The sequence below is a fragment of the Anopheles funestus genome, chromosome X (assembly GCF_943734845.2).
Source record: "Anopheles funestus chromosome X, idAnoFuneDA-416_04, whole genome shotgun sequence".
NCBI classification, from domain to species: domain Eukaryota; kingdom Metazoa; phylum Arthropoda; class Insecta; order Diptera; family Culicidae; genus Anopheles; species Anopheles funestus.
Genome location: NC_064597.1, coordinates 13,256,082 through 13,280,516, shown reverse-complemented (window position 1 = coordinate 13,280,516; position 24,435 = coordinate 13,256,082). Strand labels below are relative to the sequence as shown.

At 39.1% G+C, this 24,435-nt stretch overlaps 1 protein-coding gene and 1 long non-coding RNA gene across 2 annotated transcripts; both read right to left on the bottom strand.

Annotated features, from left to right (window-relative positions):
• Positions 1 to 1,553: 1,553 nt before the first annotated feature.
• On the bottom strand, positions 1,554 to 18,583 carry LOC125771885 (uncharacterized). The gene is made up of 3 exons (XR_007419419.1): positions 18,215 to 18,583; positions 11,888 to 12,077; positions 1,554 to 3,907 (listed from the first exon to the last, which is right to left on the bottom strand). It is a non-coding gene; the product is annotated as an uncharacterized LOC125771885 (long non-coding RNA).
• Positions 8,223 to 10,893, bottom strand: LOC125771880 (uncharacterized). Its single transcript, XM_049443022.1, has 2 exons — positions 10,683 to 10,893; positions 8,223 to 10,239 (listed from the first exon to the last, which is right to left on the bottom strand). Exon 2 carries the CDS (start codon positions 9,888 to 9,890, stop codon positions 8,274 to 8,276), a length of 1,617 nt encoding a protein of 538 aa, XP_049298979.1. The 5' UTR covers positions 9,891 to 10,239; positions 10,683 to 10,893; the 3' UTR covers positions 8,223 to 8,273.
• Positions 18,584 to 24,435: the final 5,852 nt, after the last annotated feature.

Here is a 24,435-nt window from a genome sequence, read left to right as displayed (position 1 = left end):
CCAACGGATCGCCAAACTTTAACCTGTGGTCGATAGATGGCACCAATGGCTACATTTTCTTCTTGGACAGCCATGCCCTCAGATGTCTGTGCCAGAAGTTATTCGAGGAACCAAGTTCCTTACCCTGTTTGAGAAAATGTAAAATTTTCTTCATTTTTGCACCAAGTTTTGCCTATAACTCGGTCGGTATCCAACGGATTGCCAATCTTTATCTTGTGGTCGATAGATGGCACCAATGGCTACATTTTCTTCTTGGACAGCCATGCCCTCAGATGTCTGTGCCAGAAGTTATTCGAGGAACCAAGTTCCTTACCCTGTTTGAGAAAATGTAAAATTTTCCTCATTTTTGAGCAATGTAGCAAAAATTTGAAATGTGATATATGTTGATGGGAATTTGTTGCAATAAGTTTCTTTTCACTTAAATAATGCTTTACATTAAAAAAAGAATAAGAAATCAGAAAAAAATTTCAAAAAAATTTTCCACTCGAAAATTTCATAAGGCTTACCCCTTACGATTTTTTTGGGAAATTTTGCAAAAAAAATTAAATTGTTTTATTTTAATGCCAATCGGTTGCAATGAGTTTCTTTGCACTCTAATAATGCTTGAAATAAAAAAAAGAGTGAAAAATAATAAAAAAATCAAAAAATTCAAAAAAAAAATTAAAAAATTTCCTCATTTTTGCACCCAATTTTGCCTATAACTCGGTCGGTATCGAACGGATCGCCAATCTTTAACCTGTGGTCGATAGATGGCACCAATGGCTACATTTTCTTCTTGGACGGCCATGCTCTCAGATGTCTGTGCCAGAAGTTATTCGAGGAACCAAGTTCCTTACCCTGTTTGAGAAAATGTAAAATTTTCTTCATTTTTGCACCAAGTTTTGCCTATAACTCGGTCGGTATCCAACGGATTGCCAATCTTTATCTTGTGGTCGATAGATGGCACCAATGGCTACATTTTCTTCTTGGACAGCCATGCCCTCAGATGTCTGTGCCAGAAGTTATTCGAGGAACCAAGTTCCTTACCCTGTTTGAGAAAATGTAAAATTTTCCTCATTTTTGAGCAATGTAGCAAAAATTTGAAATGTGATATATGTTGATGGGAATTTGTTGCAATAAGTTTCTTTTCACTTAAATAATGCTTTACATTAAAAAAAGAATAAGAAATCAGAAAAAAATTTCAAAAAAATTTTTCACTCGAAAATTTCATAAGGCTTACCCCTTACGATTTTTTTGGGAAATTTTGCAAAAAAAATTAAATTGTTTTATTTTAATGCCAATCGGTTGCAATGAGTTTCTCTGCACTCTAATAATGCTTGAAATAAAAAAAAGAGTGAAAAATAATAAAAAAATCAAAAAATTCAAAAAAAAATTAAAAAATTTCCTCATTTTTGCACCCAATTTTGCCTATAACTCGGTCGGTATCGAACGGATCGCCAATCTTTAACCTGTGGTCGATAGATGGCACCAATGGCTACATTTTCCTCTTGGACGGCCATGCTCTCGGATGTCTGTGCCAGAAGTTGTTCGAAGAACCAAGTTCCATACTCTGTTTGAAAAATTGAAAAAAATTCCGCATTTTTGAGCAATGTAGCAAAAATTTGAAATGTGATATATTTTGATGGGAATTTGTTGCAATAAGTTTCTTTTCACTTAAATAGTGCTTTAAATTAAAAAAAGAATAAAAAATCAGAAAAAAATTTCAAAAAAATTTTCCACTCGAAAATTTCATAAGGCTTACCCCTTACGATTTTTTTGGGAAATTTTGCAAAAAAAATTAAATTGTTTTATTTTAATGCCAATGGGTTGCAATGAGTTTCTTTTCACTCTAATAATGCCTGAAATAAAAAAAAGAGTGAAAAATAATAAAAAAATCAAAAAATTAAAAAAAATGAAAATTTTCCTCATTTTTGCACCCAATTTTGCCTATAACTCGGTCGGTATCCAACGGATCGCCAATCTTTAACCTGTGGTCGATAGATGGCACCAATGGCTACATTTTCTTCTTTGACGGCCATGCTCTCGGATGTCTGTGCCAGAAGTTATTCGAAGAACCAAGTTCCTTACCCTGTTTGAGAAATTGAAAAAAATTCCACATTTTTGAGCAATGTAGCAAAAATTTGAAATGTGATATATTTTGATGGGAATTTGTTGCAATAAGTTTCTTTTCACTTAAATAATGCTTTAAATTAAAAAAAGAATAAAAAATCAGAAAAAAATTTCAAAAAAATTTTCCACTCGAAAATTTCATAAGGCTTACCCCTTACGATTTTTTTGGGAAATTTTGCAAAAAAAAATTAAATTGATTTATTTTAATGCCAATGGGTTGCAATGAGTTTCTTTTCACTCTAATAATGCCTGAAATAAAAAAAAGAGTGAAAAATATTATAAAAATCAAAAAATTAAAAAAAAAATTAAAAAATTTCCTCATTTTTGCACCCAATTTTGCCTATAACTCGGTCGGTATCGAACGGATCGCCAATCTTTAACCTGTGGTCGATAGATGGCACCAATGGCTACATTTTCTTCTTGGACGGCCATGCTCTCAGATATCTGTGCCAGAAGTTATTCGAGGAACCAAGTTCCTTACCCTGTTTGAGAAAATGTAAAATTTTCTTCATTTTTGCACCAAGTTTTGCCTATAACTCGGTCGGTATCCAACGGATTGCCAATCTTTATCTTGTGGTCGATAGATGGCACCAATGGCTACATTTTCTTCTTTGACGGCCATGCCCTCAGATGTCTGTGCCAGAAGTTATTCGCGGAACCAAGTTCCTTACCCTGTTTGAGAAAATGTAAAATTTTCTTCATTTTTGCACCAACTTTTGTCTATAACTCGGTCGGTATCCAACGGATCGCCAAACTTTAACCTGTGGTCGATAGATGGCACCAATGGCTACATTTTCTTCTTGGACAGCCATGCCCTCAGATGTCTGTGCCAGAAGTTATTCGAGGAACCAAGTTCCTTACCCTGTTTGAGAAAATGTAAAATTTTCCTCATTTTTGAGCAATGTAGCAAAAATTTGAAATGTGATATATGTTGATGGGAATTTGTTGCAATAAGTTTCTTTTCACTTAAATAATGCTTTACATTAAAAAAAGAATAAAAAATCAGAAAAAAATTTCAAAAAAAATTTCCACTCGAAAATTTCATAAGGCTTACCCCTTACGATTTTTTTGGGAAATTTTGCAAAAAAAATTAAATTGATTTATTTTAATGCCAATGGGTTGCAATGAGTTTCTTTTCACTCTAATAATGCTTGAAATAAAAAAAAGAGTGAAAAATATTATAAAAATCAAAAAATTAAAAAAAATGAAAATTTTCCTCATTTTTGCACCAAATTTTGCCTATAACTCGGTCGGTATCCAACAAATCGCCAATCTTTAACCTGTGGTCGATAGATGGCACCAATGGCTACATTTTCTTCTTGGACGGACATGCCCTCAGATGTCTGTGCCAGAAGTTATTCGAGGAACCAAGTTCCTTACCCTGTTTGAGAAATTGAAAAAAATTCCGCATTTTTGAGCAATGTAGCAAAAATTTGAAATGTGATATATTTTGATGGGAATTTGTTGCAATAAGTTTCTTTTCACTTAAATAGTGCTTTAAATTAAAAAAAGAATAAAAAATCAGAAAAAAATTTCAAAAAAATTTTCCACTCGAAAATTTCATAAGGCTTACCCCTTACGATTTTTTTGGGAAATTTTGCAAAAAAAATTAAATTGTTTTATTTTAATGCCAATGGGTTGCAATGAGTTTCTTTTCACTCTAATAATGCTTGAAATAAAAAAAGAGTGAAAAATATTATAAAAATCAAAAAATTAAAAAAAATGAAAATTTTCCTCATTTTTGCACCAAATTTTGCCTATAACTCGGTCGGTATCCAACGGATCGCCAATCTTTAACCTGTGGTCGATAGATGGCACCAATGGCTACATTTTCTTCTTGGACGGCCATGCCCTCAGATGTCTGTGCCAGAAGTTATTCGAGGAACCAAGTTCCTTACCCTGTTTGAGAAATTGAAAAAAATTCCGCATTTTTGAGCAATGTAGCAAAAATTTGAAATGTGATATATTTTGATGGGAATTTGTTGCAATAAGTTTCTTTTCACTTAAATAGTGCTTTACATTAAAAAAAGAATAAAAAATCAGAAAAAAATTTCAAAAAAATTTTCCACTCGAAAATTTCATAAGGCTTACCCCTTTTTTTGAATGCATTTTTGTTTATTGAGACGTAAATTTACATAAATTGCCGCGGTAATACATAAAGTTTACGCAACGAAACATAAAACACGCAAGTACAATACGCAAATTTACAATAAACAAATATCTCCATTACCGGCAGCCTTCCCGGCGAAGGCGTAGCCACCGGCAGCATTCGCGTCCCTGCTACATTCAGTAAGGGCACGCGCCCTCCTATCTATTATATCGACGTAACATTTTAACAGGTACACAATACAACATAAAACTTCTGGCATCTTACGATGCGGGCTTGCCCGCTTTCTGCTCTGGCGCCTAATTTCCGAAAACGTTTGCACACACAAATGCTGGTTCTACTATCACGCAGAGCGGAGACGGCTACGGTGAATGCCGGTCTCTCCCGGTTAATAGCCCCACTTTCCTCCTAAGCCGTCTTTAACGGCTTTCACCCCTCCTAGTCGTCGATCAGCGCGTCGACGTATTCGTGGTTGAGATGGCTGCCTCAACGTCGGCCGACATAAGTCCCCTGTTGCGGTCCGCCATCTCTTGCCGACGTTCCCGTTCGCGTACCCTCCTGCTTTCCCGTCGTTCGGCTATCTCTTCCTCCGTCGGCGGTACTCGGCTCCTCCTCGTTCGGCCCGGACGCGGTGGCGACAGTGTACCGGGGCGTAGTCGGGCGCGGAACTCTTGTTGCCGAAGATTCCGCCTCTGCCGACGACGAAGCAGTTCTTCGGCCGATGGCGGGTCTCGTACGGGCCGATTGGGCGGATGGCTCTCCGGCTGCCTGCTAGCTGGACGATGTTGCCCTCCGTCCTCGTCGGCTGCTGGTACCACCTGCTGCTGTCGTTCTCGGCGTCTTCGTCGTTGGCCGGCGTTTCTGGCAGCATTGCGGGCCTGCCGCCGAATGCGTTCCGCCAGCTCATTGGCGGATATGATCTCGCCAGTGATTGCCGCGTTTTCGGCAACCTGCTGCTCCAGCCACCGTTGCTGCAGGAAGCTGCAGATCCGCTTTGCTGCCTTCGCCGTACTCTGCCAAGCCTCCGGGCTCGACAGCAGGACACGCTCCAGCTCCTCCGGGGTGATGACAACGCCTTCCGCGTTCGTCAGAAGCTGTGTGCGTACATCAGCGAACCTCGGGCAGTGGAACACCACGTGCTCGGCCGACTCCACGGTGTCGTCGGCGCAGAAGGGGCAGGTAGGGGCAGAGGTGAATCCCATAGCGTGCAAGTACTCCCGGAAAAAGCCATGTCCGGAGAGCACCTGGCTAAGGAAGAAATCCATCTCGCCATGTTTCCTACCTACCCAGCCGGCGATGTCCGGTAGCACGCGGTGAGCCCATCGTCTGAACCTGCTCGCCTCCGGATGAGCGGCATCCTGGTCCCACGATGTCTGCCACTGCGCGATGGTTGCCGATCGCTCCAACCTCTTGATGGCGTCCTTATCGATGAGGACGCCTCTCTGTAGCGCCTGCTGGTGTCTCTCGTACCGCCGCGCTATCTCCTTCACCTGTAGGTGTAGCGGAATCAGTCCCGCCAGCACCACCGCCGTGTCGTACGCCACAGTACGGAAGGTTCTGGCAACACCTTTCGCCAGAGGCCGTTGCAGCTGCTGCAGTTTCTTCCTACACCACTGGAGCCTGACCGCTTCCGCCCAGATGGGTGCCGCGTACTTCACCACCGAGTCCGCTACTGCTGCTAGCAGCCGACGTTTAGCCATCCTCGGTCCGGCGTGATTGTGCATCACTCTGGTGGCCAGCTTCACCACACGGAGTGCCTTGGCGGTGGCTTTCTCCACATGTGGCTTCCACGATAGGTGGTCGTCAAGCATGACCCCGAGGTAGCGTATCGCCGGCTTCGGGCGAACTTCCACACCGTCGATGAGTACGGGCACTTCCGGATGTCCCCGGCGCAGACTCGAGATGAGGACGATCTCGGTCTTCTCCGGGGCCAGCTGCAACCGATGTTGCTCCATCCAAGCGGCGATCACTGCTACGGCCTCCTCCGCTACACCTGCCGCCTCCTCCGGTGTACACCCCCGAGCGAGTACTGCTAGGTCATCGGCGAAGCCGATGACGGATGCACCTTCCGGCAGCTGCACTCGTAACACGCCGTCGTACAATATGTTCCACAAGGTGGGGCCCAGGATGGACCCCTGTGGAACTCCTGCCGTTACTCGACGTGTCACCGGACCGGAGCTGGTGTCGTACGTGAGCTCACGGTCCGAGAAGTACTCCTTCAGGATATTGCGAAGTCCTGAGGGAACTCCTTTATCCTGCAGCGCCTGTGCGATGTCCTGCCAGTTGGCGGAATTAAAAGCGTTGCGGACGTCCAGGGCGACAACGAACAAGCAGCGCTTGTCTCGTCGGTTCGTCCGTTTAAAACTCATCGCCAATCTGGCGGCTTCCGTCACCAGCCCAACCGCCTGAAGTGTTGACCGACCACGTCGAAAGCCGAATTGGTGTTCCGAGAGCAGCGGCTCTGTCGGCATCTCGATATGGTCGTTCAGGCGGTTCAGCAATACTCGCTCGTACGCCTTCCCGGGTGTATCCAGCAGCATCACCGGCCTCACCGAAGACGGCTCGCCCGGTGGTTTCCCCGGTTTGGGGAGCAGCACCAGTTTCGCCTTCCTCCATTGCCGCGGGAAGCGGCCAGCATCCATCTGCCCCTGGATCAGCCGCACGAACGTCGCCGGATGCGTGCGGATGGCTGCCGAAAGGGCAGCGTTCGGCAACCCATCCAGGCCCGGCGCCTTCCGAGGATTCAGGCCAGCCGCGATGTCGAGCAGCTCCTGCTCCGTGACTGGCCTGATGTTGACGCCGTCCGGTTCGATGACAGGCCAGGTAACAGGGGGGTGGTTCGGGAACAGCGCATCCACCGTACGCTGCAGGACGGCCGGGTCGCGTTCTTGTGCGACACGGCTTCCACCGAGCCGTCGCAGGAGCTCTCCCTGCCACCTACCCGTCTCGTCGTCCTCCAGATGTTCCAGGAACTCGTTGTACCGGTTCTGCTTGCTGGCTCGGATCTCCGCTTTCAGCAGCTGGCGGGCTTCCTGGTGTTGTGCGGACGCTGTTTGACGGCTCTCCGGATCGCTGATCGGCACCCTGCTGAGCCGATCCCAAGCCAGACGGCATTCCTCCCGCAGCCGGCCAATCTCCGTTGTCCACCAGTACGCCGGTTTACCAGTGTGGCCAACTGACGGGGAGACCTCCGCCATAATCTCGCTGCACGCCCGGCTCAGGACTCGGGTCAGGCCCTCAGGGTCCGTGGCCTCCTCCACAAAGTTGGCTGTCTGCAGCGCTATATCAAACAGCTCCCTGTTGAATTCTTTCGCCCGCCAGCGTCTGCCCGCTGCTCTCGCCGCTGGTGCTGCCTCCCTTCCCGGAGTTTGCCGGCTGTTGGTCGCCGGCCGTTCCCCCACCTCGAAGCGGATGTATCTGTGGTCACTGTACGAGTACAGTCCTGGCATCCTCCATTGCCTGTCGGGGTTCCCGACGAGGTCCTCTCTGCAGATGGTCGAGCTGGCGAAGGCGACATCGACGATGCTCGGGCGAGCGACGCCGTTCCCAACGAAGGTGGCTTCCCTCCCCAGGTTCAGGACGCTGAGCCCGAGCCCCTCCGTCAGCTGCAGTAATTCCTCGCCCTTGGTATTCGTCCTCGTGCTGCCCCAGGCGCCATTCCAAGCGTTAAAGTCACCAGCAAGCAACACTCGGGAATGTCCTGAGGCGAGTACCTCGATGCACTGCATCATCTCGATGAATTGAGGAACCCCGATGCTTGGCGACGCGTAGCAGGCTATGATGGTGACGCCCGCTACGTCTGCCGCCACGATGCCAGGAAAGCTCGTGCTCCGGATGCGCTGAACCGGGTGGGAGCAACTGCTCGCAACAATGGCCACCAGCCTGTCGCGGTCCACCACCCAGTTCGCGTTGTTGTCCGGTGCTGAATACAGCTCACAGATCACCATTACATCCACCTGCTCCGTCCGCATCGTATGGAGGGCCAGGTCCTGCGCGCTCCGGCTCCGGTTGGTATTGATTTGCAGGACCTGTAGGTGGTGGTTCCCCCCTGGCATGCTTATCGGCGTGGGGGAACGTTAGCTCCTCTGCAGCCATGCGCTGCAATGCGGTGTGGCCCTCCACACCGAATGCAGCTTACCTCACTGCTGCAGGCGGCCGCTCGATGTCCAGTTACTCCGCAGCGGATGCAGCAGTTGCTGCGATCCAGCCCGGAGCATACAGCCGCCATGTGCCCCCTCTCCAAGCATCGGAAGCAGCGGAGCTTCGCCGCTTCCAACCTGGGGGCCTTCTCCAATTGGCAGGAGGAGTGATCGATACGCAGATGGTTTTTGCTTAGGATCACCTCCGCCTCCACCCGCGGCAGACGCACTCGTGCTCTCTTTGTGGCATCCGCCCTCTCCCACATTTTGAGCGAGGCCACCGCCGGCTCTTTGGTGAGTGCCTCCCTCAATGCCTCCCTTATTGTATCTTCCTCGGTGAGGTTGTCAACATTCTTTAGCACTACCTCCGCCATCTCCGTCAGCACCTTCACGGTCCCCAGCTCACCCAGTGTGGCCTGGATGCGGCGGCACAACGCCGCGGAGTCCGCGTCCCGGGCCAGCTCCATCCGGAGATTGCCCTTCGGCGTCCGCTTCCCGATGCGGATGTATTGTTGGGCATCCTCTAAGGCCGGGCACGTCCGGATTGGCCGGTACATTTCCGCAAAGGAGACCCCCGGTGCCGGGACAACCAAGATGGCATCTGGTCGTCGGCGTGCGGATCTCTGGTTCGTCTGGACGGGGCGCTGAGTCTGCACCGGATGTTGCGGCCGCTGCCGCTGCTGCTGGGGTGCGGCTGAAGGCTGGGCCTTTGACCGCTGTCCCACCACCTGCCATCCGGAGACCATATCCCGGTATGATCGCTGCTGCTGCTGCCTAACCTCCAATGGAGGAAAGGCGTAATCCCGTTGCAGGGACTGGGATTTGTGCCGTTCCCCTTGTCCCTGTCCGTTCCTCGTCGTAATCTGCTCCTCCGCTATTTCACGCCGTAGGTGCTCCTGCAATTCCAGCAATCGCTGCTGGGCAGGACCCTGCGACTGACGCGCTAGGACTCTATCCCTTTGGGCCTTACGCCTCAGCGTCTTTTTGCTGGGGCCTGACTTGGTCGTGGCTTGGTTTCCCAAGCGCACTCCAGTCGCTGAATCCTCCAGCCTCACCACCGTGTTAATACCGGTCCGGTATAAGTTGAGCTCAGCCCGGAGCCTCGCGTTCTCCCTCTCGGTACGCTCTAACCGCCGGTTAAGCTCTTCAAGCTGCTCCACCAAACGCTCATACATGATCGCCTGTTCATGTGACGCGTTCACGAGCGGCCACGGGTTGGAACTGCCGGCTTCTGCCTCCGACGGCGATGCGGCTGGGGCCGGCATCTCCGGGGTGACCGTTCTCCTCGGTGACGGCGTAGGCGCTGTACGCTTACGCGCTGCCGTTTCCGGTTCTCCCGGAATCTCCTGAGACATCCTCGGGGCTGGCGTAGGAGCCCTTTCCGGCGTGCTCCTAACCGATGAGGACTTCGTCAAGTCCAGCAACGTCAGCACCACCCGCGGGGACATGTTCACCTTGGACATCTTCCTCTTTTTTGGGTTCATGGATTCGGTGGCCTCCGCATCCAATGACCCAACACTATTTATCACCGACATTACTGTTTACGGGTTGCCCGGTTTGACGCCTTGTCCAGCGTTGAAGTCGCCGGACCTAGACGCCTAGCCGGTGTGCAACCCGCCAACGCCCGACTTCACCGCTCTTTGTTCTTGTTGGCACACACACGCGCGGCACTCACTCCCACCTTGACCCGACAACGCTCGCGGCAACACGCAACACAACACCGGCTGCAATAGCCGCTACGCACTGTACACAGTTTACCGTACCACCACGTATGTCGGTTTTTTGTCTCTTATACCCGTATTTTCACTCCGATTTTCTTGTTCGATGTACCAATCGATGCGTTTTTTCACCCCGCGTCGATTGATGTGCTTTCCACTCCGGTAACTGGAAAACTGTAGGAGTTATCGCCGGAAAAGTGATCCGCGAAAAACTCCTAGGTTTTTCCGGCTTCGCGGAAAATTTTCGCGGAAAATGTTTTAGGCCCGCGATTCCGCGTCGCACACCAAGAGCCAAAATCCTGGCCCCACGGATTTGACCGGAATGTCCGTTTTTCTGTTTCTCACCGCACAACACTGCGTACACAGAAACACTCGGTGTAACAAAAGTGCCTTCCAGGCAGCACTTTAGCCAAAGTGTTACACCGAATGTAACATCTGGTTTTATTTTAACCGAATTCACACGCGGCGACAACGCCACATCGGGCACATGGACGGCAACACACGCGGCGACACCAGACACCAGCTGCGGAAGCCGCCACGCACCGTTTGAGATTTTGCCGCAAAACCACGTGTGTCGGTTTTATGTCTCTTCTTCGCGTGTTTTCCCACCGATTTTCACGCACGAGGTACCAATCGATGCGTATTCGCACCACGCGTCGATTGGTGATCTTTCCACTCCTGGCACCACGGGATCAGAAGGAAATTAGATTTCCTATTCCGCACACTTTCACACGCACTAGAGCTACCAAAAACACGTCTGTTCGCCACGGTGGTTCGCTCAAGTATTATAAGGCTTACCCCTTACGATTTTTTTGGGAAATTTTGCAAAAAAAAAAAAAAAAAAAAAAAAAAAAAAAAAAAAAAAAAAAAAAAAAAAAAATAATAATTTAATTGATTTATTTTAATGCCCATGGGTTGCAATGAGTTTCTTTTCACTCTAATAATGCCTGAAATAAAAAAAAAAAAAAAAAAAAAAAAAAAAGAGTGAAAAATATTATAAAAATCAAAAAATTAAAAAAAAAAATTAAAAAATTTCCTCATTTTTGCACCCAATTTTGCCTATAACTCGGTCGGTATCGAACGGATCGCCAATCTTTAACCTGTGGTCGATAGATGGCACCAATGGCTACATTTTCTTCTTGGACGGCCATGCTCTCAGATGTCTGTGCCAGAAGTTATTCGAGGAACCAAGTTCCTTACCCTGTTTGAGAAAATGTAAAATTTTCTTCATTTTTGCACCAAGTTTTGCCTATAACTCGGTCGGTATCGAACGGATCGCCAATCTTTAACCTGTGGTCGATAGATGGCACCAATGGCTACATTTTCTTCTTGGACAGCCATGCCCTTAGATGTCTGTGCCAGAAGTTATTCGAAGAACCAAGTTCCTTACCCTGTTTGAGAAAATGTAAAATTTTCCTCATTTTTGAGCAATGTAGCAAAAATTTGAAATGTGATATATGTTGATGGGAATTTGTTGCAATAAGTTTCTTTTCACTTAAATAATGCTTTACATTAAAAAAAGAATAAAAAATCAGAAAAAAATTTCAAAAAAATTTTCCACTCGAAAATTTCATAAGGCTTACCCCTTACGATTTTTTTGGGAAATTTTGCAAAAAAAATTAAATTGATTTATTTTAATGCCAATGGGTTGCAATGAGTTTCTTTTCGCTCTAATAATGCCTGAAATAAAAAAAAGAGTGAAAAATATTAAAAAAATCAAAAAATTAAAAAAAAAAAATTAAAAAATTTCCTCATTTTTGCACCCAATTTTGCCTATAACTCGGTCGGTATCGAACGGATCGCCAATCTTTAACCTGTGGTCGATAGATGGCACCAATGGCTACATTTTCTTCTTGGACGGCCATGCTCTCAGATGTCTGTGCCAGAAGTTATTCGAGGAACCAAGTTCCTTACCCTGTTTGAGAAAATGTAAAATTTTCTTCATTTTTGCACCAAGTTTTGCCTATAACTCGGTCGGTATCCAACGGATCGCCAAACTTTAACCTGTGGTCGATAGATGGCACCAATGGCTACATTTTCTTCTTGGACAGCCATGCCCTTAGATGTCTGTGCCAGAAGTTATTCGAGGAACCAAGTCCCTTACCCTGTTTGAGAAAATGTAAAATTTTCCTCATTTTTGAGCAATGTAGCAAAAATTTGAAATGTGATATATGTTGATGGGAATTTGTTGCAATAAGTTTCTTTTCACTTAAATAGTGCTTTAAATTAAAAAAAGAATAAAAAATCAGAAAAAAATTTCAAAAAAATTTTCCACTCGAAAATTTCATAAGGCTTACCCCTTACGATTTTTTTGGGAAATTTTGCAAAAAAAATTAAATTGATTTATTTTAATGCCAATGGGTTGCAATGAGTTTCTTTTCACTCTAATAATGCTTGAAATAAAAAAAAGAGTGAAAAATATTATAAAAATCAAAAAATTAAAAAAAAAAAATTAAAAAATTTCCTCATTTTTGCACCCAATTTTGCCTATAACTCGGTCGGTATCGAACGGATTGCCAATCTTTATCTTGTGGTCGATAGATGGCACCAATGGCTACATTTTCTTCTTGGACAGCCATGCCCTTAGATGTCTGTGCCAGAAGATATTCGAAGAACCAAGTTCCTTACCCTGTTTGAGAAAATGTAAAATTTTCCTCATTTTTGAGCAATGTAACAAAAATTTGAAATGTGATATATTTTGATGGGAATTTGTTGCAATAAGTTTCTTTTCACTTAAATAGTGCTTTACATTAAAAAAAGAATAAAAAATCAGAAAAAAATTTCAAAAAAATTTTCCACTCGAAAATTTCATAAGGCTTACCCCTTACGATTTTTTTGGGAAATTTTGCAAAAAAAAATTAAATTGATTTATTTTAATGCCAATGGGTTGCAATGAGTTTCTTTTCACTCTTATAATGCCTGAAATAAAAAAAAGAGTGAAAAATATTATAAAAATCAAAAAATTAAAAAAAAAAAATTAAAAAATTTCCTCATTTTTGCACCCAATTTTGCCTATAACTCGGTCGGTATCGAACGGATTGCCAATCTTTATCTTGTGGTCAATAGATGGCACCAATGGCTACATTTTCTTCTTGGACGGCCATGCCCTCAGATGTCTGTGCCAGAAGTTATTCGCGGAACCAAGTTCCTTACCCTGTTTGAGAAAATGTAAAATTTTCTTCATTTTTGAGCAATGTAGCAAAAATTTGAAATGTGATATATTTTGATGGGAATTTGTTGCAATAAGTTTCTTTTCACTTAAATAATGCTTTAAATTAAAAAAAGAATAAAAAATCAGAAAAAAAATTCAAAAAAATTTTCCACTCGAAAATTTCATAAGGCTTACCCCTTACGATTTTTTTGGGAAATTTTGCAAAAAAAATTAAATTGATTTATTTTAATGCCAATGGGTTGCAATGAGTTTCTTTTCACTCTAATAATGCCTGAAATAAAAAAAAGAGTGAAAAATATTATAAAAATCAAAAAATTAAAAAAAAAAATTAAAAAATTTCCTCATTTTTGCACCCAATTTTGCCTATAACTCGGTCGGTATCGAACGGATTGCCAATCTTTATCTTGTGGTCAATAGATGGCACCAATGGCTACATTTTCTTCTTGGACAGCCATGCCCTTAGATGTCTGTGCCAGAAGATATTCGAAGAACCAAGTTCCTTACCCTGTTTGAGAAAATGTAAAATTTTCCTCATTTTTGAGCAATGTAACAAAAATTTGAAATGTGATATATTTTGATGGGAATTTGTTGCAATAAGTTTCTTTTCACTTAAATAGTGCTTTACATTAAAAAAAGAATAAAAAATCAGAAAAAAATTTCAAAAAAATTTTCCACTCGAAAATTTCATAAGGCTTACCCCTTACGATTTTTTTGGGAAATTTTGCAAAAAAAAATTAAATTGATTTATTTTAATGCCAATGGGTTGCAATGAGTTTCTTTTCACTCTTATAATGCCTGAAATAAAAAAAAGAGTGAAAAATATTATAAAAATCAAAAAATTAAAAAAAAAAAATTAAAAAATTTCCTCATTTTTGCACCCAATTTTGCCTATAACTCGGTCGGTATCGAACGGATTGCCAATCTTTATCTTGTGGTCAATAGATGGCACCAATGGCTACATTTTCTTCTTGGACGGCCATGCCCTCAGATGTCTGTGCCAGAAGTTATTCGCGGAACCAAGTTCCTTACCCTGTTTGAGAAAATGTAAAATTTTCTTCATTTTTGAGCAATGTAGCAAAAATTTGAAATGTGATATATTTTGATGGGAATTTGTTGCAATAAGTTTCTTTTCACTTAAATAATGCTTTAAATTAAAAAAAGAATAAAAAATCAGAAAAAAAATTCAAAAAAATTTTCCACTCGAAAATTTCATAAGGCTTACCCCTTACGATTTTTTTGGGAAATTTTGCAAAAAAAAATTAAATTGATTTATTTTAATGCCAATGGGTTGCAATGAGTTTCTTTTCACTCTAATAATGCCTGAAATAAAAAAAAGAGTGAAAAATATTATAAAAATCAAAAAATTAAAAAAAAAAATTAAAAAATTTCCTCATTTTCGCACCCAATTTTGCCTATAACTCGGTCGGTATCGAACGGATTGCCAATCTTTATCTTGTGGTCGATAGATGGCACCAATGGCTACATTTTCTTCTTGGACAGCCACGCCCTCAGATGTCTGTGCCAGAAGTTATTCGAGGAACCAAGTTCCTTACCCTGTTTGAGAAAATGTAAAATTTTCCTCATTTTTGAGCAATGTAGCAAAAATTTGAAATGTGATATATGTTGATGGGAATTTGTTGCAATAAGTTTCTTTTCACTTAAATAATGCTTTACATTAAAAAAAGAATAAGAAATCAGAAAAAAATTTCAAAAAAATTTTCCACTCGAAAATTTCATAAGGCTTACCCCTTACGATTTTTTTGGGAAATTTTGCAAAAAAAATTAAATTGATTTATTTTAATGCCAATGGGTTGCAATGAGTTACTTTTCACTCTAATAATGCCTGAAATAAAAAAAAGAGTGAAAAATATTATAAAAATCAAAAAATTAAAAAAAAAAATTAAAAAATTTCCTCATTTTTGCACCCAATTTTGCCTATAACTCGGTCGGTATCGAACGGATCGTCAATCTTTAACCTGTGGTCGATAGATGGCACCAATGGCTACATTTTCTTCTTGGACGGCCATGCTCTCAGATGTCTGTGCCAGAAGTTATTCGAGGAACCAAGTTCCTTACCCTGTTTGAGAAAATGTAAAATTTTCTTCATTTTTGCACCAAGTTTTGCCTATAACTCGGTCGGTATCGAACGGATCGCCAATCTTTAACCTGTGGTCGATAGATGGCACCAATGGCTACATTTTCTTCTTGGACAGCCATGCCCTTAGATGTCTGTGCCAGAAGATATTCGAAGAACCAAGTTCCTTACCCTGTTTGAGAAAATGTAAAATTTTCCTCATTTTTGAGCAATGTAACAAAAATTTGAAATGTGATATATTTTGATGGGAATTTGTTGCAATAAGTTTCTTTTCACTTAAATAGTGCTTTACATTAAAAAAAGAATAAAAAATCAGAAAAAAATTTCAAAAAAATTTTCCACTCGAAAATTTCATAAGGCTTACCCCTTACGATTTTTTTGGGAAATTTTGCAAAAAAAAATTAAATTGATTTATTTTAATGCCAATGGGTTGCAATGAGTTTCTTTTCACTCTTATAATGCCTGAAATAAAAAAAAGAGTGAAAAATATTAAAAAAATCAAAAAATTAAAAAAAAAAATTAAAAAATTTCCTCATTTTTGCACCCAATTTTGCCTATAACTCGGTCGGTATCGAACGGATCGCCAATCTTTAACCTGTGGTCGATAGATGGCACCAATGGCTACATTTTCTTCTTGTACGGCCATGCTCTCAGATGTCTGTGCCAGAAGTTATTCGAGGAACCAAGTTCCTTACCCTGTTTGAGAAAATGTAAAATTTTCTTCATTTTTGCACCAAGTTTTGCCTATAACTCGGTCGGTATCCAACGGATCGCCAAACTTTAACCTGTGGTCGATAGATGGCACCAATGGCTACATTTTCTTCTTGGACAGCCATGCCCTTAGATGTCTGTGCCAGAAGTTATTCGAGGAACCAAGTCCCTTACCCTGTTTGAGAAAATGTAAAATTTTCCTCATTTTTGAGCAATGTAGCAAAAATTTGAAATGTGATATATGTTGATGGGAATTTGTTGCAATAAGTTTCTTTTCACTTAAATAGGGCTTTAAATTAAAAAAAGAATAAAAAATCAGAAAAAAATTTCAAAAAAATTTTCCACTCGAAAATTTCATAAGGCTTACCCCTTACGATTTTTTTGGGAAATTTTGCAAAAAAAATTAAATTGATTTATTTTAATGCCAATGGGTTGCAATGAGTTTCTTTTCACTCTAATAATGCCTGAAATAAAAAAAAGAGTGAAAAATATTATAAAAATCAAAAAATTAAAAAAAAAAATTAAAAAATTTCCTCATTTTTGCACCCAATTTTGCCTATAACTCGGTCGGTATCGAACGGATTGCCAATCTTTATCTTGTGGTCGATAGATGGCACCAATGGCTACATTTTCTTCTTGGACAGCCATGCCCTCAGATGTCTGTGCCAGAAGTTATTCGAGGAACCAAGTTCCTTACCCTGTTTGAGAAAATGTAAAATTTTCCTCATTTTTGAGCAATGTAGCAAAAATTTGAAATGTGATATATGTTGATGGGAATTTGTTGCAATAAGTTTCTTTTCACTTAAATAATGCTTTACATTAAAAAAAGAATAAGAAATCAGAAAAAAATTTCAAAAAAAATTTCCACTCGAAAATTTCATAAGGCTTACCCCTTACGATTTTTTTGGGAAATTTTGCAAAAAAAATTAAATTGTTTTATTTTAATGCCAATCGGTTGCAATGAGTTTCTTTTCACTTTGATAATGCCTGAAATAAAAAAAAGAGTGAAAAATATTATAAAAATCAAAAAATTAAAAAAAAAAATTAAAAAATTTCCTCATTTTTGCACCAAATTTTGCCTATAACTCGGTCGGTATCGAACGGATTGCCAATCTTTATCTTGTGGTCGATAGATGGCACCAATGGCTACATTTTCTTCTTGGACGGCCATGCCCTCAGATGTCTGTGCAAGAAGTTATTCGAAGAACCAAGTTCCATACCCTGTTTGAGAAAATGTAAAATTTTCCTCATTTTTGAGCAATGTAGCAAAAATTTGAAATGTGATATATGTTGATGGGAATTTGTTGCAATAAGTTTCTTTTCACTTAAATAATGCTTTACATTAAAAAAAGAATAAGAAATCAGAAAAAAATTTCAAAAAAATTTTCCACTCGAAAATTTCATAAGGCTTACCCCTTACGATTTTTTTGGGAAATTTTGCAAAAAAAATTAAATTGTTTTATTTTAATGCCAATCGGTTGCAATGAGTTTCTTTGCACTCTAATAATGCTTGAAATAAAAAAAAGAGTGAAAAATAATAAAAAAATCAAAAAATTCAAAAAAAATATGAAAATTTTCCTCATTTTTGCACCAAATTTTGCCTATAACTCGATCGGTATCGAACGGATTGCCAATCTTTAACCTGTGGTCGATAGATGGCACCAATGGCTACATTTTCTTCTTGGACGGCCATGCCCTCAGATGTCTGTGCAAGAAGTTATTCGAAGAACCAAGTTCCATACCCTGTTTGAGAAAATGTAAAATTTTCCTCATTTTTGAGCAATGTAGCAAAAATTTGAAATGTGATATATTTTGATAGGAATTTGTTGCAATAAGTTTCTTTTCACTTAAATAATGCTTTAAGTTAAAAAAAGAATAAAAAATCAGAAAAAAATTTCAAAAAAATTTTCCACTCGAAAATTTCATAAGGCTTACCCCTTACGATTTTTTTGGGAAATTTTGCAAAAAAAATTAAATTGTTTTATTTTAATGCCAATCGGTTGCAATGAGTTTCTTTGCACTCTAATAATGCTTGAAATAAAAAAAAGAGTGAAAAATAATAAAAAAATCAAAAAATTAAAAAAAATATGAAAATTTTCCTCATTTTTGCACCAAGTTTTGCCTATAACTCGGTCGGTATCCAACGAATCGCCAATCTTTAACCTGTGGTCGATAGATGGCACCAATGGCTACATTTTCTTCTTGGACGGCCATGCCCTCAGATGTCTGTGCCAGAAGTTATTCGAGGAACCAAGTTCCTTACCCTGTTTGAGAAAATGTAAAATTTTCCTCATTTTTGCTCCAAATTTTGCCTATAACTCGGTCGGTATCCAACGGATCGCCAAACTTTAACCTGTGGTCGATAGATGGCACCAATGGCTACATTTTCTTCTTGGACAGCCATGCCCTTAGATGTCTGTGCCAGAAGTTATTCGAGGAACCAAGTTCCTTACCCTGTTTGAGAAAATGTAAAGTTTTCTTCATTTTTGCACCAAATTTTGCCTATAACTCGATCGGTATCGAACGGATTGCCAATCTTTAACCTGTGGTCGATAGATGGCACCAATGGCTACATTTTCTTCTTGGACGGCCATGCTCTCGGATGTCTGTGCAAGAAGTTATTCGAGGAACCAAGTTCCATACCCTGTTTGAGAAATTGAAAAAAAATCCGCATTTTTGAGCAATGTAGCAAAAATTTGAAATGTGATATATTTTGATGGGAATTTGTTGCAATAAATTTCTTTTCACTTAAATAATGCTTTAAATTAAAAAAAGAACAAAAACTCAGAAAAAAATTTCAAAAAAATTTTCCACTCGAAAATTTCATAAGGCTTACCCCTTACGATTTTTTTGGGAAATTTTGCAAAAAAAATTAAATTGTTTTATTTTAATGCCAATCGGTTGCAATGAGTTTCTTTGCACTCTAATAATGCTTGAAATAAAAAAAGAGTGAAAAATAACAAAAAAATCAAAAAAATCAAAAAAAAAAAATGAAAGTTTTCTTCATTTTTGCACCAAATTTTGCCTATAACTCGGTCGGTATCCAACGAATCGCCAATCTTTAACCTGTGGTCGATAGATGGCACCAATGGCTACATTTTCTTCTTGGACGGCCATGCTCTCGGATGTCTGTGCAAGAAGTTATTCGAAGAACCAAGTTCCATACCCTGTTTGAGAAATTGAAAAAAAAATCCGCATTTTTGAGCAATGTAGCAAAAATTTGAAATGTGATATATGTTGATGGGAATTTATTGCAATAAGTTTCTTTTCACTTAAATAGTGCTTTAAATTAAAAACAAAATAAAAAATCAGAAAAAATTTCAAAAAAATTTTCCACTCGAAAATTTCATAAGGCTTACCCCTTACGATTTTTTTGGGAAATTTTGCAAAAAAAAATTAAATTGATTTATTTTAATGCCAATGGGTTGCAATGAGTTTCTTTTCACTCTAATAATGCCTGAAATAAAAAAAAGAGTGAAAAATATTATAAAAATCAAAAAATTCAAAAAAAATTAAAAATTTTCCTCATTTTTGCACCAAATTTTGCCTATAACTCGGTCGGTATCCAACGGATCGCCAATCTTTAACCTGTGGTCGATAGATGGCACCAATGGCTACATTTTCTTCTTGGACAGCCATGCCCTTAGATGTCTGTGCCAGAAGTTATTCGAGGAACCAAGTTCCTTACCCTGTTTGAGAAAATGTAAAATTTTCCTCATTTTTGAGCAATGTAGCAAAAATTTGAAATGTGATATATGTTGATGGGAATTTGTTGCAATAAGTTTCTTTTCACTTAAATAGTGCTTTAAATTAAAAAAAGAATAAAAAATCCGAAAAAATTTCAAAAAAATTTTCCACTCGAAAATTTCATAAGGCTTACCCCTTACGATTTTTTTGGGAAATTTTGCAAAAAAAAATTAAATTGATTTATTTTAATGCCAATGGGTTGCAATGAGTTTCTTTTCACTCTAATAATGCCTGAAATAAAAAAAAGAGTGAAAAATATTATAAAAATCAAAAAATTCAAAAAAAATATGAAAATTTTCCTCATTTTAGCACCAAGTTTTGCCTATAACTCGGTCGGTATCCAACGAATCGCCAATCTTTAACCTGTGGTCGATAGATGGCACCAATGGCTACATTTTCTTCTTGGACGGCCATGCTCTCAGATGTCTGTGCCAGAAGTTATTCGAGGAACCAAGTTCCTTACTCTGTTTGAGAAATTGAAAAAAAAATCCGCATTTTTGAGCAATGTAGCAAAAATTTGAAATGTGATATATTTTGATGGGAATTTGTTGCAATAAGTTTCTTTTCACTTAAATAATGCTTTAAATTAAAAAAAGAATAAAAAATCAGAAAAAAATTTCAAACAAATTTTTCACTCGAAAATTTCATAAGGCTTACCCCTTACGATTTTTTCGGGAAATTTTGCAAAAAAAAATTAAATTGATTTATTTTAATGCCAATCGGTTGCAATGAGTTTCTTTGCACTCTAATAATGCTTGAAATAAAAAAAGAGTGAAAAATAATAAAAAAATCAAAAAATTCAAAAAAAAATATGAAAATTTTCCTCATTTTTGCACCAAGTTTTGCCTATAACTCGGTCGGTATCCAACGAATCGCCAATCTTTAACCTGTGGTCGATAGATGGCACCAATGGCTACATTTTCTTCTTGGACGGCCATGCCCTCAGATGTCTGTGCCAGAAGTTATTCGAGGAACCAAGTCCCTTACCCTGTTTGAGAAAATGTAAAGTTTTCTTCATTTTTGCATCAAATTTTGCCTATAACTCGATCGGTATCGAACGGATTGCCAATCTTTAACCTGTGGTCGATAGATGGCACCAATGGCTACATTTTCTTCTTGGACGGCCATGCTCTCGGATGTCTGTGCAAGAAGTTATTCGAAGAACCAAGTTCCATACCCTGTTTGAGAAATTGAAAAAAAAATCCGCATTTTTGAGCAATGTAGCAAAAATTTGAAATGTGATATATTTTGATGGGAATTTGTTGCAATAAGTTTCTTTTCACTTAAATAATGCTTTAAATTAAAAAAAGAATAAAAAATCAGAAAAAATTTCAAAAAAATTTTTCACTCGAAAATTTCATAAGGCTTACCCCTTACGATTTTTTCGGGAAATTTTGCAAAAAAAATTAAATTGTTTTATTTTAATGCCAATCGGTTGCAATGAGTTTTTTTGCACTCTAATAATGCTTGAAATAAAAAAAGAGTGAAAAAAAATAAAAAAATCAAAAAATTCAAAAAAAATATGAAAATTTTCCTCATTTTAGCACCAAGTTTTGCCTATAACTCGGTCGGTATCCAACGAATTGCCAATCTTTAACCTGTGGTCGATAGATGGCACCAATGGCTACATTTTCTTCTTGGACGGCCATGCTCTCAGATGTCTGTGCCAGAAGTTATTCGAGGAACCAAGTTCCTTACTCTGTTTGAGAAAATGTAAAATTTTCCTCATTTTTGAGCAATGTAGCAAAAATTTGAAATGTGATATATGTTGATGGGAATTTATTGCAATAAGTTTCTTTTCACTTAAATAGTGCTTTAAATTAAAAAAAGAATAAAAAATCAGAAAAAAAAATTTCAAAAAAATTTTCCACTCGAAAATTTCATAAGGCTTACCCCTTACGATTTTTTTGGGAAATTTTGCAAAAAAAATTAAATTGTTTTATTTTAATGCCAATCGGTTGCAATGAGTTCCTTTGCACTCTAATAATGCTTGAAATAAAAAAAAGAGTGAAAAATATTAAAAAAATCAAAATATTCAAAAAAAATATGAAAATTTTCCTCATTTTTGCACCAAATTTTGCCTATAACTCGATCGGTATCGAACGGATTGCCAATCTTTAACCTGTGGTCGATAGATGGCACCAATGGCTACATTTTCTTCTTGGACGGCCATGCCCTCAGATGTCTGTGCAAGAAGTTATTCGAAGAACCAAGTTCCATACCCTGTTTGAGAAAATGTAAAATTTTCCTCATTTTTGAGCAATGTAGCAAAAATTTGAAATGTGATATATTTTGATGGGAATTTGTTGCAATAAGTTTCTTTTCACTTAAATAATGCTTTAAATTAAAAAAAGAATAAAAACTCAGAAAAAAATTTCAAAAAAATTTTTTACTCGAAAATTTCATAAGGCTTACCCCTTACGATTTTTTTGGGAAATTTTGCAAAAAAAATTAAATTGTTTTATTTTAATGCCAATCGGTTGCAATGAGTTTCTTTGCACTCTAATAATGCTTGAAATAAAAAAAGAGTGAAAAATAATAAAAAAATCAAAAAATTCAAAAAAAAAAAATGAAAGTTTTCTTCATTTTTGCACCAAATTTTGCCTATAACTCGGTCGGTATCCAACGAATCGCCAATCTTTAACCTGTGGTCGATAGATGGCACCAATGGCTACATTTTCTTCTTGGACGGCCATGCTCTCGGATGTCTGTGCAAGAAGTTATTCGAAGAACCAAGTTCCTTACCCTGTTTGAGAAATTGAAAAAAAAAATCCGCATTTTTGAGCAATGTAGCAAAAATTTGAAATGTGATATATGTTGATGGGAATTTATTGCAATAAGTTTCTTTTCACTTAAATAGTGCTTTAAATTAAAAAAAGAATAAAAAATCAGAAAAAATTTCAAAAAAATTTTCCACTCGAAAATTTCATAAGGCTTTACCCCTTACGATTTTTTCGGGAAATTTTGCAAAAAAAATTAAATTGTTTTATTTTAATGCCAATCGGTTGCAATGAGTTTCTTTGCACTCTAATAATGCTTGAAATAAAAAAAGAGTGAAAAATAATAAAAAAATCAAAAAATTCAAAAAAAAAATGAAAATTTTCCTCATTTTAGCACCAAGTTTTGCCTATAACTCGGTCGGTATCCAACGAATCGCCAATCTTTAACCTGTGGTCGATAGATGGCACCAATGGCTACATTTTCTTCTTGGACGGCCATGCCCCCAGATGTCTGTGCCTGAAGTTATTCGAGGAACCAAGTTCCTTACCCTGTTTGAGAAAATGTAAAATTTTCCTCATTTTTGCTCCAAATTTTGCCTATAACTCGGTCGGTATCCAACGGATCGCCAAACTTTAACCTGTGGTCGATAGATGGCACCAATGGCTACATTTTCTTCTTGGACAGCCATGCCCTTAGATGTCTGTGCCAGAAGTTATTCGAGGAACCAAGTTCCTTACCCTGTTTGAGAAAATGTAAAGTTTTCTTCATTTTTGCACCAAATTTTGCCTATAACTCGGTCGGTATCCAACGAATCGCCAATCTTTAACCTGTGGTCGATAGATGGCACCAATGGCTACATTTTCTTCTTGGACGGCCATGCTCTCGGATGTCTGTGCAAGAAGTTATTCGAAGAACCAAGTTCCATACTCGTTTGAGAAATTGAAAAAAAAATCCGCATTTTTGAGCAATGTAGCAAAAATTTGAAATGTGATATATGTTGATGGGAATTTATTGCAATAAGTTTCTTTTCACTTAAATAGTGCTTTAAATTAAAAACAGAATAAAAAATCAGAAAAAATTTCAAAAAAAATTTCCACTCGAAAATTTCATAAGGCTCACCCCTTACGATTTTTTTGGGAAATTTTGCAAAAAAAATTAAATTGTTTTATTTTAATGCCAATGGGTTGCAATGAGTTTCTTTTCACTCTAATAATGCCTGAAATAAAAAAACGAGTGAAAAATATTATAAAAATCAAAAAATTTAAAAAAAAATTAAAAATTTTCCTCATTTTTGCACCAAATTTTGCCTATAACTCGGTCGGTATCCAACGGATCGCCAATCTTTAACCTGTGGTCGATAGATGGCACCAATGGCTACATTTTCTTCTTAGACGGCCATGCTCTCAGATGTCTGTGCCAGAAGTTATTCGAGGAACCATGTTCCTTACCCTGTTTGAGAAAATGTAAAATTTTTCTCATTTTTGAGCAATGTAGCAAAAATTTGAAATGTGATATATGTTGATGGGAATTTATTGCAATAAGTTTCTTTTCACTTAAATAGTGCTTTAAATTAAAAAAAGAATAAAAAATCAGAAAAAAATTTCAAAAAAATTTTCCACTCGAAAATTTCATAAGGCTTACCCCTTACGATTTTTTTGGGAAATTTTGCAAAAAAAATTAAATTGATTTATTTTAATGCCAATCGGTTGCAATGAGTTTCTTTGCACTCTAATAATGCTAGAAATAAAAAAAGAGTGAAAAATAATAAAAAAATCAAAAAATTCAAAAAAAAAATGAAAATTTTCCTCATTTTTGCACCAAGTTTTGCCTATAACTCGGTCGGTATCCAACGAATCGCCAATCTTTAACCTGTGGTCGATAGATGGCACCAATGGCTACATTTTCTTCTTGGACTG

Coding starts and splice junctions, on each gene's coding strand:
- LOC125771880 (XM_049443022.1), bottom strand. CDS start 9,890: ATGTCGGTGATAAATAGTGTTGGGTCATTGGATGCGGAGGCCACCGAA.